At 45.0% G+C, this 21231-nt stretch overlaps 2 protein-coding genes across 3 annotated transcripts; both read right to left on the bottom strand.

The window, feature by feature from the left end:
* Nucleotides 1–1059: 1059 nt before the first annotated feature.
* On the bottom strand, nt 1060–1498 carry LOC125534602 (pollen allergen Lol p 2-A-like). Its single transcript, XM_048697782.1, has one exon. The coding sequence runs from the start codon at nt 1417–1419 to the stop codon at nt 1060–1062; it is 360 nt and encodes a 119-aa protein (XP_048553739.1). The 5' UTR covers nt 1420–1498.
* A 12701-nt stretch (nt 1499–14199) lies between these two features.
* LOC125540439 lies at nt 14200–18753 on the bottom strand. 2 transcript variants are annotated; one of them, XM_048704056.1, is made up of 4 exons: nt 18634–18753; nt 18307–18443; nt 14961–18088; nt 14200–14660 (listed from the first exon to the last, which is right to left on the bottom strand). In XM_048704056.1, the coding sequence occupies exons 2-4, from the start codon at nt 18316–18318 to the stop codon at nt 14657–14659; spliced, it is 3144 nt and encodes a 1047-aa protein (XP_048560013.1). In that variant the 5' UTR covers nt 18319–18443; nt 18634–18753; the 3' UTR covers nt 14200–14656. The 2 variants fall into 2 exon arrangements, with proteins under 2 accessions (XP_048560013.1, XP_048560014.1); XM_048704057.1 differs by lacking the exon at nt 14200–14660 and having other exon boundaries at nt 14957–18088.
* Nucleotides 18754–21231: the final 2478 nt, after the last annotated feature.

Below are 21231 nucleotides of genomic sequence, written 5' to 3'. Positions count from 1 at the left end.
CCGGCCCACCATTCTCACTGCATCTCTATCTCATAAATGTCTTCTCGCTTCTCTTTATCTAAACAGTTTAGATGCCTAATGTCTTTTGAATCGTAAGTTTGATTTGCATTCTGTTTAAAAATTGTGTTCTTTCCGACAAGGTATTTCTTTAAAGCCAATTATTCAATGTGTTCTTCAAAACTACTATTTTTTCTTACAACTCAACAACCAAAAAATACTTTATTTTTTATTTACTTTTCTGGAGGTTCACTCTTTTTCAGAATTCATCACAATGTTTCATTGTGCTTTGGTTCTCTTTGAAGGTGAATCACCTATTTTTTTTCTTTTATAAAATAAAAAAATGTACATGCATCTATTAATCTTGGTTGCGTTGTGTTTTAGTCTTTTAGAGTGCATCATAATGTTTCATTTTGTCCTACTGTGCTACCTTGTTTTTACCTTATTCTGATGCACACCAGAAGGTTTTATAATATTTGACTATGCTATAACCACTAGCACTTTCGTGGCTTCCTAGCTTCCCCTCCACTTGCACCCGAAGCCGCCACCTTCATCTCACGCCATACATCAAGCTGGAAACATGATGGAGGCGAGAGATTGACAACATAAATTAGGGGAGATTGCAAGTAGCAGGCACCAAGTAGCGAAATGGTTCTAGATGTGATGCTGCCACAGATATATAGCCATATTGTTATGGTCTCATGTGGGATCAAAAGGGAAAAAATAAAGTAGCACATCCAGTACAAATGCATCTCCAAAATACAATCTCTGCATAGGCATGTGATATACTACCTCTGTACGAAAATATAAGACATTTTTGCAGCGCTACGGAGGGAGTAGTTCCTAAATACATGTAGTCCTGTTTTCTGATGTACATTCACATGTCATGGAAGACATGCCATGAAACTAGGGCATTCGAAAAAGGGAATATGTTTTCTGCTACACCTTTCCTTGTCCTGGGAAGATGATCATCACATTAGCATGTAGGTCAAAATTATGAAAGGTAGAGAAACAATGAGCAAAGAGTACCCTTAGGTTGCGCAATATGGATATACAAATCTTCTAAAATGAATGAATGGCGTCGTCATTCACAACAGTCGTGCCCTGCTTTGTCTGATAACGGATGGCGAGAGGGGCCTTGAGTGGGGTAGAGGATACGGCCTTCCAGACGGAGTTCCCCTTGCCAGAGCTCCCCGCATTGCTCATGTCAATCCACTTATCCGAGCCCTGCCCCTTGACCTGCATCTTGGAGAAGTCATCGGCAGTGCCGCCAAAGGACTTGGCGGCCACAATGAGATTGGTGGGGGTGGAGCCCTTCGTGAGTGCGAAGCCAACCTTGCTCGAGGTGCTGCACCGGGCACCGGTGACGAGCACCGTCATGATCGTCAGAGCGAGCACAGAGGCAGAGGAAAAGGAGGCCATCTCGGTATGAAATCTCGCAATTTTTCTCGGTATTGTTGTGAGGTTTGTGAGTTGTTGTATCAATGGAGTGCATGCATGCATTGTGGTATTTATGCGCGGAAGCCGGTGATGCCGCCCCTATATATATGTGGCTCTCTATTATTTGCACGTGATTGTCCTCGTATGTGAACTGACCATACTTTCCGTGTAGCCATTTCCCTTTATTAGATATGTACTAATTTCTAAACGATATGCACGCACAAGAAGCAATCTATATGTGTTTTTTCAGAATTAATTTTGTGGCCATGTTTTTATTTTGCACACCTAAGAGCAACTCTAATCGGTAGCCAAAACCAGAATCCAATAAAGCTATCCCAAAGTTTATATTCTAACAAAATCGTGGGTGGTGTTTTCTTGTCGATGCCCAAAAACATAGCTTGTATTTAATTCTCCTGCTTTGTGCATTCATATGAACATTCCACTTTCCTATTTTCCAATTTTCGGAACGGCCTTTACTAGTTCTGTTGACATGTTTTTTTTCCTATTTCCAAAATAACTATTAGTATTACTTATAGAGCAATGCCATACATTAATGTCAAACAAACGACATACACAAGAAAAAGGAAAATAACCTAAGGCCAGCTTATTGAACTTGCCTCGTGATTGTCGTCTTCTTTGACATGTACCATATTTAACATATCGAACAACAGGGACCCAACAAAAAGTAGGGAAACACTTGTGTTCACCCGGCGGATCTATCCGCTCACGTCGACCACCTCCCTAGCCGTCAGATCTTTTATTGATCAGGTGGTCAGGAGCCAACCTCCGTTACTTCACTTTTCTGCAACTTGACATGTATTTCAGAAGCATTTTCACAACCCGCCCCCTGTTGCAGACAGCGCCGTTGCCGGACTCTTTTGAAACATTCTCCCTATTGCAAGAAAGATTTCTGCAACATGAGTGATGTTGTAAAACCTTCTTCCGTAATGATAAAAAATTCCACAACATTAGCTTCGTTGCAGAACAACTTCTGCAACAATACCTCTGTTGCAAAAGTTCTGCAATGTGAACTCTATTGCAAACATCTTAACGCAACATCATGCTTATTGCAAAGCTAGCAGCTCAATCTAATGACCAACCTGCATTTGATCCAGTGGCTCGCGAGGCGGCGGAAGTCGATGCGTAGCGCTCCACCAAAAAGTACACAACTTGTTAGTCAAAAAGAAAATAAAAGTATTCTAATCCTAGACAATGCCTTCAAGAAGGAATTGCCGCACCTACGTCAACATTGATGGGTCCAACCAAAGGTCGAACCACGGATTATCATCCCCAATGCATGGTCGGTCTAACACCTTCAACAAGTAAACATGGGTTGGGGATGTACTTGTTCTCGAATACGTCATTACCAGGATCATGGTCTGAAGACTCCAATCAGCAAGAGAGTTTTTGGATCTCCTACTCCATGAACATGGCTCCCTACATGATACGATGTGGCTCCATGTTTACCTGAAAAAAAGCAAGGGAGATTCCTTTTCTAATTGTTAAAAAATAGTTGTAATATGCTACAAAGCTAATTGGGATCATAATACCATTGGCTTGCAATCCCAAAGCTATTGCATGTAGTCAGAGGCAAGGTTGTCGATATTGAGATACTAGACGGTCCAAATAATATCCGAATTGTAGGTTCACAAATAGCCGAATCTTATTACCCCCTCTCTCTCAGTTTACAGGGTATACGCATAGGACTTGTAAACTGAGACGGAGGAAGTAGTATCGTAGCACTATGATACCTACCGGGACATTGATGGCCATGCCCGGTGGAGGCGGTGGTGATGTGCCCGCAGGCAATTATCATTATTTTGGAAATTAGGATCATGACCCTTCAGGATTTCAATTATTTTTGGGATCCCAATTTATCTTTATTATGAATGGTTCTTTTTGTGCGAAGAGGTGAAGCCCGGTAGGAAAGCCCTAGTGCCTACTCTTGCCACTTTTGTCAACCCTCTCGAAAATGTACTCCATACTCCTGCATGAAGTACTCATGGCGGACCATAATAATTTTCAATATATAGAAGTGTCTACAAACTGTGGAAAAATCCACATAAATGAAACGTCTCATGAAAATTTTATTTAAATTCAACAAAGAAACAAGATACTGCTATATCTTGAATTCTCGACCAATTAACTCCCCCTCCCTCCTACACACGTTCATGAAATGGAGAGGTCATGCGGATCATGCATGCATGCACACATTACATGCAGGCAACAGTCAGACCATGCCATATATGTGAAGTTAATTAGCAGTTAGACCACTGCATACCCATGAAGTTATCAGTATATATATCCTCCTTCACTTCTCTACCTCTATTAGTCACAGAGATATGTATCCACCTCCACCTTGTCGAAAAAAATGTATCCACACCAAGTCCTCCTTGCAAATACAATTGAAATGAGTCACTCACCCATATCAAAAGAAAAAAAAAGAGAGCTATTAGAAGAAAACTGAAGAAATGGGTCTAGAATATGTAGGTATGAAGGTTCTTGCAAGACAACACGCGAACACAATACGCCTCATCGCTCTAGTTTTGAAATGCTCTCGCCCCTTCCCACGACGCGCTTGCCCCACCCACCCAGATCCGCCGGAATCCGCGCCGTCGCCGCCTACCTCCCGTGAGCCACATATGGATACCTCTCAGCCCAAGCCCTCGGGGGGCGCACCTTCCACTCGAGCTTCCCCACCTTCTCCACGACCTGCGTATCGGGGAGACCCCGCTCTGGATCCTTCCAGAGTGTGCGGCGGACGATCTGGATGAGATTCGCTGGAGATGGTGGTGCGCCAGCACGAAGAGCATCCAGGATGCGGTTCACCGGGTGCATTTGTGCCTGAGACAGATGAAAATGGCATAGCAGAAGGTGAAGGTCCATACAGATTTGCGGGCGGAGATGCTTCAAGATGTGCTGATCTGTCAGCGCCATGGTTTTCAATTTCAGTTTCAGTAAAATTTCTGCACCAGCCGAAATCACCAAAATTCAGTGAATTTCAGTGATTTCAGTTTCCATTTCAACCAAATGACCGAAATATTCACTTGAATTCAATTAAAAATTGAAAAAATTTAAAAAATATTTTTACAAAAATTGTGTTCCTGTGCTGTACTGAAATTGCTGAAATATTTTGGTTGAAACGTAATATTTCAATGTCTACTGAAATTACTGAAACTCGGTGAATTTCACAGGGATCTCACTGAAAGTGGAAACCATGGTCAGCGCCGCATTGATTTCGAGACGGTATTGCTGGCGAACATCATATTCTCAAAGGTGACGGTGGAGGACCAAGCTCGGATGCCCTCGCCGTGGTTACAACCCGCTTTGTTGTTCAAATGGGCAGTGGAAGAGGGGAACCTCGAACCCTATTCAGAGCAACAGATGGGCGTGTGTTCTCGGAGAGCTCAATTGCCCCCCCTACAATCCCACCAATGCCCCTCACAATCCAGCAGCAAGTGAGGACGAATGGAGCGTGGGGCCTCAGCGGAAGACAATGCGCGCCCGTGACTCACCTTGAGCTCGTCCGTGACAATGGCAGCGAGGGAAGGTTGTATTTGTATGCTGGTGATACAGTCTCAGATCCACCTGACTTGCAGCCGCTCCCTATATGCTTCGAGCCTTCGACAACAGTTTTGTCTCCAATTATCACTCATCACTCTGGGCGCCGCTATAGTTGCGATTCGAAGCTGGATAGGGAGGATGGATTCATCAAGCAGAGAGGAGTGATTGGTGAACATGTGATATATATCCTCCTTCACTTCAAGGAGGATATATATACCGATAGATTGATCAAGCATGAAGCTATCAGTATATATATATCCTCCTTCACTTCCCTACCTGGATTAGTTAGTCATAGAGATATTTATCCACCTCCTACTCCTTGCAAATACAATTGAAAAAAGTCACTCACCGAAGACCCATATCAAAAGCAAAAGAAGAGGTCACCCGCATTTAGACGAGCTATTAGAAGAAAACTGAAGAAATGGGTCTAGAATCTGTAGGTACCGAAGAGCTCTATGCAAATCTTCAAGGGCGCCTGCATCCAACTATCACCCGTAGCATAAGTATACAGCGTTTGGTGCATAAAGTACAATACGTATACGTACCAAAAGTAGAATCTGGCGGCGCTAAACAAGTGCATAGAATTTATTATCTGCAGTTGCGCCAGCAGTAGGTTGAACAGACTTTTGGATGTATGGATGTGGGTGCATGATGGAGTTTGAGTTGGATGGCAGCAACCTAGTCGTCAAGCATGACGTTTTCTCAGCAGTGGGCACAAGGACGACCACTGCCCCCGTTAATCCTCGCCGGGCCCGGAGAGATAGGTAGAGGGGACGCAAATCCACGGGCTCGCCGATGAAGCCTAAAGGAAAGAGTTTACCCTATCCACCAAGGGATAGGGGAGGGAAATAGAAACCCTAGATTAATACCCCGTGTATTTCTATGGACAAAGAAACACAAAACACCAAGCATTTCTCGTTTTTTTCTTGAAAAGGAGGAAACCGAAAAGCGATGCACACAACCATTTTTATTATATTATTCAACAGAACACGGCAAAACAAATACATCGATCAACTCAAAACCACATTCTTGTCAACCATAGTCACTACACCTAGAAACTTGATGATGTTGCCCTGACCTCACATCAATGCGCACCATCTAATCCGGTGGCCTTATCAAGCCGTCCGCCGGCCAACCGAGAGCATCGACCGGTCTACAAAACATTGCTCATTGAGTGCAATAAGCATGTGGTTCCTAACCAGGTCTCGGAAAAAGATGGCATATTCCTCGTTATCCTCTCCGGCCTAATATGGTGTCACCTAGTGCCTTCTTCGTACTTTGCTAAAAAATGTGAACGAGATAGTTTGCTCTCACCGTCTAGAGTTTGAGAAAAAAAACTACATTTGTCTTTAGTCATATACATTACACTGGTGTAAGGACTGATGATTCAACAAGAAGTCAACAATCTTCACCAAGGACTTGATCAACATGATGTTGACAATTTGGCCTCTAATTAATACTCTGATCCATCATTAATTGGCCCTGACGACTTTAATGTTAAGCAACTTCATGATTAGATTGGATGTGGATTGGAAGCTAGCTGGGCCAAGGAACTTAGGCTGGCCATAGTGGGGGTAACATAAGTAGTATCATGCACTTGGGACTCGCAAACATGCTTATGTGGCAGGCAATTAAAGAAGAGAGAGATGGTTATAATAACGTAGGTAGATACCGTAACATAATAAATGTGATGCTACTATGTGTTATGCATGGCAATAAATGAAACCACCTATGATATTAATCTATGATACTATGCACTATAGAGGTAGTAACATAAACTAGTAACATGCCCATGTTACTAGTCTATGTTACTACCTCTATAGCCACAATGGATAGTAACATAGACTAGTAACATGCCCATGTTACTAGTCTATGTTACTACCTCTATAGTGGGAGTAACATATGTGTAGTAACATGCAACACTTTATTTATTAAATTATAGACACATCTTGCCTTGATATGTGTGATGTTACTTATACTACTAGCTCTACCAGAAACTGGAATTTTTCTGTGTGTCGCTTAATATTCCTGTCGGGCCCGCAACTAGCCCACATGGAAATATAATTGGGCTGACAGCCGAGATTTGCACGCCAGGAAAAAGCGATATGGCTGTCAGTCCGAGTTCGGCCCACAGAAGATAACTCCCTATTATTTTCTTATTATACAACTTTGTGATTATGCATCATTGAGCAGGTGCACTTAACAGTATTGACATCGATATTGTAATTTGACTTTGACTAAGAAGCCTCCAGTAACTTGTCTACTCTGGCTGGTTGCTAATAGTTCTTTCAAACTAATCCAGAAGCATGGGCTCATGTTGTTAGTTGAATGGTTTTTGTTCAGTTGAATAGATTTTATCAAATCCGAGACAGGATTCTAGAATAAATCGAATAGATGTTCTTGTTTTCAAATAGATGATGATGATTATATCTTATAGATGCACATGTTTCTCCTTTTATCTTTATGTAGCAGAGTGTTGACATTTGCACATTTTATTAAGTTCCGTTATATCCAATGCAGGTTTTTTTTGCGGGAATATCCAATGCAGGTTAACCTTGAAGGTCAGCATGCAACTTAAGCTGCAGCAGAACATTATACAAAATGAGGCCTCACGTTGTGAATGAATATTTACCGCAGGTTCTAGAACAAATCAGATAGATTTCCTGTTTCTTGTTCTCAAATAGATGGTGATTATATCTTATAGATGCTCCTATTTCCTTTTATCTTTATGTAGCAAACTGTTGACATTTGCACATTTTATTAACTTCTGTTATATCCAATGCTGGGTAACCTTGAAGGGCAGCTTGCAATCTTAGCTGCAGCAGAATATTATACAAATGAGGTCTCACATTGTCAATGAATATTTAGTTTATGCACATAATTTTTTGGATGCTGCACAACTATTTTGTTGACCTTTCATGTATGTAAATTTGAGAATTGGAAAAGATGTGAACTTGGAATTCTTTGGTTCATCTAAGGTACTGATATTGATATGTTTATGTTCCAGTAGTATAATTATGTGGAAATATTATCTTTTTTTTGTTCCACTGGTTTCTCTTTTCCCTGGCGGTTTTGCTATGACAGGGATATACCACTTCCCTGGTTTGTTAAACCTGACGCTCACATAATCCTGTAGGGTCAAAACCGTCAGGGAAATATGGAAAACCGACAGGCATATTCTGTTTTCCCTGTCAAGCTATGGGTGACGGCTAATCCTGACGGTTGGCCGACAGGAAAAGGTTTTCATGTCGGTTTAACCTATTTCCCTGTCGGTTTTGGGCTCACAGGGAAATTTCAATAGCTGATAGTGTAGTAACTAGCTATGTTACTACCTTCCTTTCTTTCTTCATTTATTGCTTGTCACATCATCTACTTTATCTAGATATGTGTGATGTTACTATCTATATTACTCCCACTGTGGGTAGTCTAACATAGACTAGTAACATATGCATGTTACTAGTCTAAGTTACTCCCCACTATGACCAGCCTTAGGCGTCTTCTACTTATTTATTTTTCTGAAGATGAGGCGTCAGCTACGTACTTAAACACACCCTCTGGATGCTGGGCAGCTTAGTCTTGGTTTCGTTACTTCTTATTAGTTTCTTCCGCCTTTTTTGTTTTTGTTTTTTCACCATTTGGCTTTGTACTATCCACTGCTAGGGGTTTCTATCAATGCAATTGACACGCTTTCATCCAATAAAAAATATTAGTTGTGTATGCATCCGAATATCTGGAAGTTTCCAAGAACTTACTGACTCACCACATAGTATTATGCATATATATAAAGGGAGAAAAGGTAAGCAGTTGTAGATGAACACACGCATGGACACACAGATACAACAGACAACATATACTAGAGAGTGATACAGATGGGTAACTCGAGGACGGTGCAATGCTGGGATGAGCAGCAGCTGCGTGCCCTTGTATTGGGCAGCCTTGCCCTTCAGTACTTCCTGTGTTTCTCCGCTACCAGGTGCAAATCCCGTATCCCACCCTGGTACAGATTCTTCATCTGGCTGTCTTATCTTGGCAGCGAGTCAGCGACGCTCTTCCGATATACGCCCTTGCCACGCTCTTCAACCGTCAGAAGAGGCTGCAGTACCATACCGGCGGCGATCTTCAGGTCCTATGGGCTCCTGTCCTGCTGATGCAATGCACCTCGGCGGCCAGGTTGGCATAACCGCCTAAAACATAGAAGACAACGAGCTATGGAAGCGGCACTTCCTTACGGCCTTATCTCAGGTGGCTCCATCTGCTTGCAAATTTAGTACGATAGCTATATATTCTCTCAATTCCAAATTACTTGAAGTTATAGCTTTGTTTGAAGTCAAAACTTTTTCAAGTTCCACCAAGTACATAGAGAAAGTCAGAAACACAGCAAATATTTACAACATCGAAATAGATGTAGCATGCAAATATATTTTATGGCTAACCTAATTTGGCGTTGTAGATGTTAATATGTTTTTCTACGGACTTTGTCAAATTTAAGGAAGTTTGGCTTAGAACAAGGGGTGTAGGTTGTAGCCACTATTTTCCCCTTAGAACAAAGCTAGAACTTAAAGTAATTTGGAATGGATGGATTGCTACACATATCGATGCTTATTTGTTGCTTGCATTTATAGACGCGTCTCCAATTTGATTGTATTTCTCCACTCCAATTTCACCGTCTTAGGTGACAGTAGCCGTCTACGTGTTCTGCAAGTCATGGCCGTCATCAGCCGATAGGACACTATTGGCTTCAGCGTTTTTCCTTTTTGTCGCTGGGGTTCTCAAATGCTTCCATAAACCTTTGGCTCTCATGGATGCTAGCTTCCGCTGCCTTGATAGGTACTTTTCATCGGAGGATAGCCCCAGTAGTATTGAAGGAGAAATACAGCTAGAGACATATGTACGAGAAGCAAGGCCCGCCATTCTCCTAAGGCAAAAAGATCCTAAACTAACCGGCAAGACCAGTATACATGCCAATTTGCCCTATACATTACTGTTAGACTATGCAGAGTCTGTCCGTATAATGATGAAGAACTTCACTTTGCACTAAAAGGCATCCTTTCCAAAAGAAATTGATCTTCTGTACACCAGAGAACCTAAATCAACAACAGGAGGCGAATTGGCCGTCGACTTTTTTGTACGGAGGATCTCAATCTCCATGGTACTGCAAATAGCAGCCATTTGTTACCATCCACAAGAGCCATATAGAAGCACAATTAAACTCATATAGATGTCGGTGTTACATTTGTCATGTTGTACGGGACTCTTATTCTGGAAATGGTTTCCTGCTTTGGACTGGTAGCTTCATACATGAAGTGGTATGACATGGTGGCTGAACATAACCTTCTAGGATTATTCATTCACAAGATAAGGCAGAGCGAGTTGATGAACGACTCATCGAAAGACATTACATGGTTAGTTCGTCAGCATAACCAAGATTGGTGGGAGGAGTACATAACAGATGCTCAGAGTTACATGGAGTTCAATGATGTCAGAGGGCAATGGACACTTGAGCACAGGGGATGCCACAAAAAGCTAGGCTGGAGCTTAGAGAGGCCATTGGATGAGAGTGTCGTTCTCTGGCATTTGGCCACGGATTTCTGCTTCTACTATACACGCACATCTTCGGAGCATGCTGAGCGTACCAACCGATGCAGGCAAATATCGAATTATATGGTGCATTTGTTATCTGAAAGTCCTGAGATGCTATTCCCAGGCAGTAGAAAGAATCTTTGCCGAGTCGCCTATGCACAACTCTACGACATCTTAAAGGGTCATGTGATGGAAAATGAACTTGCTCAGAAAGTGGTTGATATCGTGGAGTCTCCACAGGTTTCACAAGGTTGTTTTGTTCGAGATGCTAGGCTGATTGCTAAAAGGTTGATACGGCTCGGGGATGATAACAAGATGTGGGAGGTGATACAAGGTGTGTGGATTGAGATGCTCTGTTTTTCTGCAGGCAGATGCCGGGGATACTTGCACGCCAAAAGCATTGGCACCGGTGGGGAGTACCTCTCCAACATCTGGCTTTTGCTGCACTGCACTGGGATGGAGACGTTACAGCACAAGCTTCAGAGGACACAAAAGCTACGGTTGTCCAACGAGAAGACGCGGAGGCGCCGTGGGAGCCGAGAAGATGCTGCCGCTCCATCCAGTTCTCAAGGCATGAACCTTCCCACAAAGGATGGAAATGCTGCCGGTCCACCGGCTTCCCTAAGTGAAGGCACCTCTCCTGATGAGCTCAGTGAGATTGTTGTGTCATTACGATAAGAGCAGGCACATCCTTCGTCTATGTATCTTGTTTGCTTTCCCATGTGGATTCAGGTTGTGAGTGTCATTGATGTCCTGTTTTTTTTATAGGATGAGAAACATACATCATCAGTGACATTGACAGAAAGCACATCACCAAGCCTTCAATGATGTCGGACTCCTAGCACTCGTCAAGTCTGCAGAGGCACGAAGGTTGTCATGGTGCCCCGCATCGGTCACAAATGCGACGATGTCACAGCTACACGTGGAGTTTTTGGGTGGACATAATAGCTCGACTTGCTTGGCTACTCATGCCATCCAGTTTATAAGGCCCGCACATATTTTAAGATATAGAAAATATCTATTAGATTAGACCACCATACAAAAGTAATGTGTCAGTAAAATTATATCATTAGAAACTTCTTTTCAGTACGTTACTCATTTTGTACCTGAGATAGTCAGCCAGCCACCCCACTTCGCTTAGGCTACCAATCCATATAGCCCACTAGCCCATATGAGACAAGGAGACTAGGACATCACGTGTAGGGCCTAGTCACGTATGTGTCCATGGGCCGAGCCAGCTTCCTCGCTCGCATGCGACATGCGAGCGGGCGAGCATCTGCCAGTACACGTTTAGTCCCACCTCGCCTGGCTGGGGAATAAGGCAGAGACTTTTGCCTATATAATAGGGTGCTCTGAGCACAGTCAGCACAAGCAAATTTCAATCGGTGTAAACCGAAAACCACACCGAACTAGCCGATTAACCGAATTTTCGGTTAGCTAGTTTGAGTTCCATTTTTGGTTTATGATTTTGCTAACCGAATTTTCGGTTAGCTAGTTTGAGTTTCCATTTTCGGTTTATGATTTTGATAACCGAATGGTAGAAACTGAATTTTTGGTTTATACCGAATGCCCACCCCTACTGCATCTACAGTCATATGTCCAGATTACTGAAAATGGTTTTCGCCCCGCTTTATAAATAAAGCAAAGATCATCAACAACCCGGTACAACCACATGCCATCACAACACACGCACACACACCCAAGGCCGGATACATAGGTGCCGAGCGCAGCAACACTACTCCTAGCACTACCACCGCAAAGAGATGAAGCCGCATACGACGAACCGTGGGCTCCGAGGCGGTGGCTTCAGGAAGGATACGACACCGGAGCGCCGCCACCGCCCGATCCGTAGATCAGGGTTTCCCCTGGAGTCGCAAGACGAGCAATGAGAGCCGCGACGACGCCTTCAAGAAGGGACCGATCTCGCCACCACCGGTTCGTCCGAAGATGAAACGGGTTTTCACCCCGGCCAACACTCATCGCCACCGAATGCCGCACCCTGGCTACCACGCCACCCACACGGCCATGGCCATCGGGCAGCACCTAGCCACGGGCTCTGCCCATGAGCACCGCACTACCATCACCAGGGCCGCCGCCCCGGCATCCAAGACCTTGACCCTGCATCGCCCGAGACCCACCGCTACCCCAACCAAAGAGACGAGCGGAAAGGTCCCACCTTACGCACCACTGGGCGACCCCCAACGCCGAGACCCAATAGGCCAGCCACCATTGGCTTCCATCGACTCGTCCTACAGCACCGGGCGCAAGACGTGCTCGGTCCTGCATCATCATGCACGAGATGAGGTTGGTCCTGCTGCATCATGCGCGAGACGAGCTCGGTCCTGCCGCACCGGGCGCGAGATAAGTGATGGACCGCAGCTGGGAGAAGGCCAGCCCTTTGACGAAAGTAGCTCCCGAATGACGAGGAGAGGGGTCGAAGGTCGAACAAGCCGCCTACCGACGAGCCGACGACGAAACATGCCAGCCGCCGCTGCAGCCGACCTGCCAAGCTGTCATGGAGCCATCCACGGCCGGAGCAGCAGCCACACCGGACCACTGCCCAACCCGTGCCGCCCGCCGAGCTCCAAGCGTCAGAGCCACCGGACCCGCACCTCCCGCTTCCGGCGAGCCACCCGCAGCCACCCAAACACGCCGGACCGGGCCACCACGAGCCAGCACGCCGAAGCTACCACCACGTCGGAGCCTCCACCACGCCGGAGCGCTGCAGAGGCGGCCAACCCGCGCCGCCCACGGCCCTCGCCTCGAGGTGCGGCAGCGGACAGATCTGGCCGAGGTCATCCGCCACCACCGGGCCGCCGCACGCGCCTCGAACCAGCCCGCCATCCGAAGCACGACGAGCACGCCGACGACCTCCAGCCACGGCCCCCTGCCGCCACGGCGCGCGCTGCCCACGTGCAGCCCGCCGGAGGGACCCGATTCAGATCTGGATCGAGAGGCCAGGCCCCGCCGTCCTCGCGCAGGCACGCCCCACCTAGCCCGCGCACCCACCGCCGCCAGCACGCCAGCCAACGCCGCCTGCGCGCCTTGCCGCCGACGCGCCCCACGCTGAGCACGGCGCTCCCGCCGACCACCGCGTCTCGCGCCGCGCGCCGCCAAGCCAGGAGGGAAAAGAGCCCAGCCGCAGCCGGCGCGTACCAGGCTTTGCCCGGCCGCGCCCTCCGGCGGCGGCAAGGGGAAAGAGAGGTAGGGGGAGGTCTAGGGCCGGCGGCGACTAGGGCTTCGCCCAGCCGCTCGCGGGAGCGGACGGGACGAAGCGGTCTCTTCTTTTCTGCCTGACACCATATGTCCAGAACGGGGAAGCTGTTTTGGCTCTCAAGCTCATATGCTCCCGAACAGGAATAAGTAAATAAATTAAAAAAACAGATTTCTATTTTACAACAAACATGTACACATGTTTTAACCGCGTCCAATCTTTTGTGAAGTAAAATAAAACAATTGTTATGATCTGAGCTGCAGATAGATGATTCAGAACGGGGAGTAAAACGATTGTTGTAAAAAGCTTCAAAAATAGTCATCTTGAGTGTACTGGTTTAAACTTGATTCCAGTGGAGAGTCCTCAATAAAATGCAACAAAAACTTGCAGGATATGGCACAATGTTACAAAGCAAACCACACACATTAAATAAGTATACTGGAGAACAAATACATTGGTCCATAGTTCACAGGTGACAAGCACAAGCACTCACACAAATAAACAGAAGAGCAGAGCAGCAACTTGCTCATCTCAGGCAGAAGGTAGCCCAACGCCGCTGTTTAATTATTCCTCTATCTCATGCGCACACACAATATGTATCATCTACCTGGCAAGGTAGATGATCCATGAAAACCAAATCAAACTGAATTGAAACTCACAACCACAATGGCAGCGGAGATGACACGATGCACTTAACACACAAGCAAGCAACCAGCAGGTAGTATGTAATGTCACTGGGCAGTGGGCACACACAAATCAATCAGGAATCAGGTCTCTCAGGAAGACGACAACACACTGGAACAACATTGATGAAGAAAGCAGAGTCATCCTTCTCTCTTGCCTGACCTGCACTTGGAGGAACTACCTGCAAGACCGGAGGACATTCAATCCAACCAAAGCATATGTATTACTACATGTCAGTTATGGAATAGGTATATATGCTTGTTTATACATACTAAGAGGATTTTAATGGTTAGACTGTCGGACAACGAGATCGACTGATGTTATCAACTCTAGATACTATTAACAAGAACCAATCATGTGTAGTGAGAATAGAAGTTTTAGTATGTCGTGGAATGGACAGGATTGATGAATTTTTCTGGCAATCAGACTAATGGGATATGCGGAAAACTAAATGTAGAAGGATTGGTCAGACTCAACTCACCTCAGCAGAGAGACTCTGGGCAGCTTCTTCTTGTAGTAGGCCGAGTGGACCGGCTCGTACAGGGAAGGGTGGTGCTTGGCCTCCAACCCATCCCACTCTAGGCCGTCCCACCAATCCTTCTCGCAGTCCACCTGCGGGGGCTTGGTGTTGTCACCAACAGCCGGCAGGCGCTTGAGGCTCCAGCAGCCCCTGATCTTGACGGTTTCGAGCATGGGGGCATTCATGTTGAGCATGCAGATGTGCTGCAGCTTGGGTAGTTCGTGGAGACGGATGTGCTTCAACACAGGGAATACTATTGCCTCCTCTTTTTGGTTCTCAATCTCATTGTAGAAGTGCAACGGGAATATCTCCCTGAGATCCCCACAGCACAGGATCTCAATTGTCCCCAGGTGACCCAAGATGTACCTTCTTTCTGGAAACACTTGTATGGGGAGCACATGTATGAGCCTTGGGCAGTAGTCCAGATGCAACAACTCCAGGTCATTAAAGAAGTCATAATGAGGACCAAAGAAGTCATAATGAGGACGATATCTCACACTAGCAGGCCAGTTCGAGATGTAGTGTGCCATTAGGAGCTGGGATGCCCAGAATGTACGCAGAAGCTTAAATAGGTGCAATCTCTCACTGCCCCTGGGAGTGTGGAAGACCGTGTGTATCTTGGGGCACCTCTCGACTCGGCACCATCTTAGCCTTGGCCATGTTTTATCTCTCTCAGGTGCAGAGATACTGGTGACGGTGGAGCAATCATACACGTGCAACGATGTAACATACAAATATATAGGATCAGGAAAATGGGGAGATGATAAACCGCTATTACTAGAAATTTGAGCATCCTCCATGAGTTCATGGCACTGTCCGTCCACCAACATCTCTATCATGCAGGTCCGGTAGGCAGTGGGTATGTCTATCTTGGGGCAATCCCACATCATCATCACTGCAGATGGGGTTGGGCCATTACCACAATCATCGTAACTATTAGCCAGGCCGGCCTTCTCAAAGGCATCTCTGTACTTCGAGTCCACCAAAGTTCTTATATGCGGTTTGGTTTGCACTTGTTCGCTGCTGCTGCTGGTTCCGTGGATGATCCTACCACCCAGAGAACAGATATCAACATGTACAGATCCATGAGTAATAGGCCAAGGGTAGTTGTTTATACTAAAAGCATACATCACGGGCAAAAGCGACCTAAGGAACCTTGCATCGGTAAGAGAAATCCGCCATTTGTTAAACAGTCTTCCTTTCTGCTCTTTAAGGGATCCATGGCCATGTGGATGAGTATGTGCTACTTCCCCCTCGTATAGTGCATGATCTATGTTTTCTCCACCTCCGCTATCTGATGCTGATCGGGAGGTGGTGTCAATACGCAGCACATCCACCTGTTCTCCGTAGAGTTCTGGTGGCCACAGTATTGTACGGAGTTTCTGGCAGCCTGACAGAAGGAGCCGCGTGAGTTTCAGGCTACGCATTGCACTGAGGTCAATTGCACTGAGGTCAATTGTCTGCAGATTTGTACCCGACAGGTCCAACTCCTCCAAGCTCTTCAACAGTCCTCTCAACAAGACATTCTTCAGCTGATCACAACCCCGTAGTGAGATCTTTTTTAGCCCAACGGATCCATCAACAATGACAGTCTGAAGCCCACTGCCACTTCCCGTAGTCCTACAAAGAGACAAGCTTGACGTGCCGCTTGACGTAATGTCATTTTCAGAAAATTCAAGAATCTCCATCTGCTCCATCTCGGATAACAAGCTGCTGTCATAATTGCGGCAGGTAGACTTTGTTATCCGGAGTTTGCGAATGTTACGCAGCCGTCCTCGTAGATGGCTCATGTCCCAGTCCTTGGCTCCCATTATGCTTAGCTCTATGACCTGGGTCATGAGATCCATCATATCTGCAGACAAGATCCAAGACCAGTCCATGTAGCGCAGGTCAAGCATCCACAAGCTCTGGAAGCATGCCCATGACCCGGTAGCGTCCTTCTCTTCTTGTGAATCTATGCTTCTTTGCAGGTCCTGGCAACGGTCAAGCCACAGAAATCGAAGGCGGCGGCAGCAGAGAAATGGGGGCGATGAGAAACTGAAGGCACACTGTGACAGTTTCAGCACACTGATCTGGTCTGGATTCTGAAACATATTGTTACGGACAAGCCAGCCTGGATTTAGTACAAATCCACAAGTTTCTGTTGAAATCCAGTATGGTCTGTGGCTGGCAGACCTTGTCATGTGAGAATTATGAAGATTCTCTTCCTTGCTTGTGTGTCGAGACAACTTGTTAATACATACTTCCATTTCTAGATGCAGAGCATTCCCCACCTGCCGCGCTTGGTGAATGCCATGTGCCTGATGTATGATCCCATCACATATCCAGAAGTTGGGAGCATGGAGAGTCCACTCATAGTCAATGATATTTTGGCTCATGTAACTCCGTTCCAACATGTACGAGTAGCACTCAGCAACAGTTGCAGGATCCAGGCCATGCTTGCAGGAGACGTCCTTAGCTTCTTCAAGAAGTAGATAGGACCAGAGATCTCGTGGGTCTCGCTTATAGCGTGAAGCTGAGAGAAGAACATCAGTTGTGTTCTTTGCCACAACCTTGTCTCGCAGCTTGGGGTCGAGCCGAAACCTCCCTTGGAAGGTCCAAAGCATCTTGCTACTCAAGTATCCATATAGGGAAAGACCGAGGTTAAATGTGTCAATCTCCTCGCTGCTTCCGTTGTGAAGAACCAGAAGAAACCTGCGGCTCTGCATGCTCCTATGGATCTCATCCGTGACTTCTGCTATCTCAGTGCGAGAGCCTTGATCCATACCGCTGAAATCATCATCCTCATCTTGCTTGTCAAACAACTTCATCACCCAACTGGACAGCTTCAGCTGCTCTGCTATTTCCCTCTGCACCGCTCTTCTGCTCTCCCACTTTGAGGAGTCAATGTGGATGACTTGCTCAAACTCCAGTCCTGGGGGCCTTGTTTGTTCCTTTGGATCCAACCGTTCAGCCACGGCTCGCAGGACAGAAGATGCCCCCAGCCCGTCCCAGCCATCAAAGTAGATGGCATTCTCTCTGCTTCTAGTGTTTTTGAGTTCATCAAGAATTCGTTCAACAGCTGCACCAATGGTGTCCGCCTTTATAACCTGAATGAACATGCACACACATGTAGCGATAAGGTGATCATTAGTTCAAACTAGCGAATCAACTAATGATACAATAGGTACGTGATGCAGTTAAGCACTGCAATCTCAAAGTTTTGTGTGGAACGATTACAACTGAATAACAGCAAATTCGCAAATTAAGCTATGAGGTAAAATAAAGCATGCAAAATGCAAAGAAAGGTGCTTGATGAGTGTCATACCTCGGTGCGCATGATTAACTGTCAGATCTGTGGATCTCTAGCCTCTACATTTATTTCATTTGGGGCTTATAGCCTAACTCATCAACTGTCAATCTTGTTAGCAAGTTCCAGCAGATAAATTTCTTGTCGATCTGTTTCTGTATACATTGATACACACAAAAGAGCAATTGTTAATATCAATTTTGCATGTATGCACACATAATACATCAAGGAACCTTGTATCGTTAAACTTTTCGATCTTGCAAAACAAATAAATAAAGCTAGTCTATATGAATCTGAAGAAGCAGGCAAGCAGGCAGATTGAGTACAGGTGAAATAGTTATGTACCTTGCTTAAGTTGAATAATTGGTACCATCCAGAGACTAGCCAGACAGAAGCCAAATGTAGTTCAGGATACGCCACAACCTGGATAGAGCAAAACTTAGGACAAGCAAGGTTTGTGTGTATCAAAATGTATGCAGAAATGCCTTAGACAAGCAACATTGTGTTATTCCTGACACCTTTCTTTTTCTTTTGGTAAAGCCACACCTCATCAATACTTTGCTTGTAGCTCCAGGATTTGAAGATAAAAACCTTCGAAGGGTATAAAGAAAAATTGCAATGATTCCTCTCCTGCTAGCGCCTTACAGTTTTTTTCTTTGGTAAAGCCACAAATCAATACTTTGCTTGTAGCTAGCCAGTTGCAGAATCAGAAGATAAAGGTAAAGGTAAAAAGAAAAAGTACAATGATTGCTAGTCACTGAACTTCATGAGAATACGCGTCCATTATTTATGATAGAGCTTTTTGGATTTGTGCATACGCATGACTCCCTGTCATTGAAAATAGACTTGTTCATCTTGATGAATGCTCCGTTTCCTTGTCTTGATTTATGATAGAGCTTCTCGGGATTTTCTAGTCTTAAAAGTGAATGAGGTGTCTACGGTCTCACCAGTTGCTTCTATCTACATAGATATAGATAAGGAACAACATGGCAATAGGGCAATTCATTTTTATTTCTAGAGTCAATCATCAAGACAACGAATTAATCTACTTTGTTCTTACTTTCTAAAATCTACCTTGCTCCTCCCTCGAATGTTGAACGCTGTACTTTTCTCATAAAAAATTGTAGCTGCCAACAGCCAATCATCAAGCTCAAGGATTCAGCAAATATGGACTCCTCATTATCATGTGGAAGCCAGCGGGCTTTTTAACCTAGAAGATTAGTTGTACTATTATTTCTTTCTGCATCTCCCGGCCCAGCTCCTGTTTAACTTGCCCTCAAAAGAGATCAGCACATGTGCTATATTGTTCTGTTCGCAAAGACTCTGAATTCTGGAAACCTTCAGGAGGCATTCCCATGACCGCTTACAGGGGACTCCATCAATCTGGTGGCCATGGACGCCACCAATGGTGCCCGTCGATGCCCCTGATCAGGGCGAAAACCACCCAGATCCATTGTTACCTCTGCCAACACCGTGCTAATCAAGCAGATATCTGGATGAATTTGGGTGGAAAAAGAAGGATGATTTTGTTGGTGTGAATCAGGAAAAGCCAAGCGCTCAAGCTGAGAAATTTGATCCCAACAGATAGATCTAGCTTCTTCTTGTGTTCCGATCAATGAGGAAGCTGCCAGTCGGAGGGGTGACCAAGGGAAGCGGGCACAAGGAAATTTTGAGAGGCGCGAGACGCAAAAATAAATTCTATGGGGCCAAAGCCTTCATCTCAATTATTTTCAAAATCTGTAGGCAGGGTTAGGTTTTTGCTTTGTGTAAGGGATTTTGAGGATTTTTACTAAAATAAGTCCAACTAAGAGAAATAAAATTTATAAATCTAATAAAATTCAAATAAACAATACATATCAGGCAACACTCAGCACAACGATCAGCTTTGATGAATATCACTTTCATCTCACAATCATGAAGTATCAACGCCTACAATGCAGATAGTAAGATCCTGAAACACGTTAACATAGAATCTAGTTTCAAAATCCCATCATGTTAAATAAAACAGTGGAAACAATTTGTATTTTGAACAGTCTGTTCAAAAGGTTTATCCTTTCGTAGTTCTATTAAAGAAACGAGAAGACATCTTTCTATGAAAAACCGAATGCCCCATATCCTTCCGGTGTCAATCCTAAGGACAGGACAAGGGCACTCCTTTTTAGTGTTTGCATAATTCCTTGTGTGCACAATCAAAAAAAGTTCACCATCACCAGTTCCCACGCGTGATGAGTTGATAAGCGATGACCGCAAAGAAATTCATCTCCAAAACATAAATCCTAACGTAGGCATTTGCCTGCCAGTTCCTGAATACACACAGTACAGACAAGTTGTTTTTATGGTTCGCATTTACAGCTAATGGATGTCATTTAGCAAGAAACTAGGCCATTCTAAAATAGGGCTACTTTTTCTGTAACATTTTTCCTTGTTCGGGGAAGAAGACCGCCCTAATTATATGTTAGCATGTAGGTCAAATAAAATAAATATGAAATGAACGAATGACAAGCAAAGAGTACCTTTAACCACTTCATTGCAGAGTAAATATAGCAACTAAACAATGACCAGTGCGATCCAATAATTTAAGAAAAGAAGATCCAGCGAAAACTTTATATAACCAAATATAATTACCATACTACTTGACAGCTAGTGTTCAAAAGCATGCTCGACTGCACAAGGCTCCAAAATTGAGGAAAGCAGGCTTGACCTTAGTTTATTTTTAGGCTGTAAAGTGCTCTCTATCAGCATCCCTGTGATGACGTTGCACTCCAAGAATAGGATATATTAGCTCAACCAGGCCCTGAGGATATGGCATGCTATCCCGTCCAGCCTCTTATTTGCTGGGGACAAGAGAACACTGGTCCGAGACATCCACAACCCCGAGATATCCCCAAAAAGTAAGTCATGCTGCCTGAGGACATTGGATACCTAGAGAGACAACCTTTATTC

This window comes from Triticum urartu, chromosome 2, assembly GCF_003073215.2.
Source record: "Triticum urartu cultivar G1812 chromosome 2, Tu2.1, whole genome shotgun sequence".
NCBI classification, from domain to species: Eukaryota; Viridiplantae; Streptophyta; class Magnoliopsida; order Poales; family Poaceae; genus Triticum; species Triticum urartu.
Note: the sequence above shows the minus strand (reverse complement) of the source record. Positions and strands in the feature narration are given on the sequence as shown.

Excerpts from the sequence above, each read along its gene's own strand:
- LOC125534602 (XM_048697782.1), bottom strand. The coding sequence starts at position 1,419 with ATGGCCTCCTTTTCCTCTGCCTCTGTGCTCGCTCTGACGATCATGACG.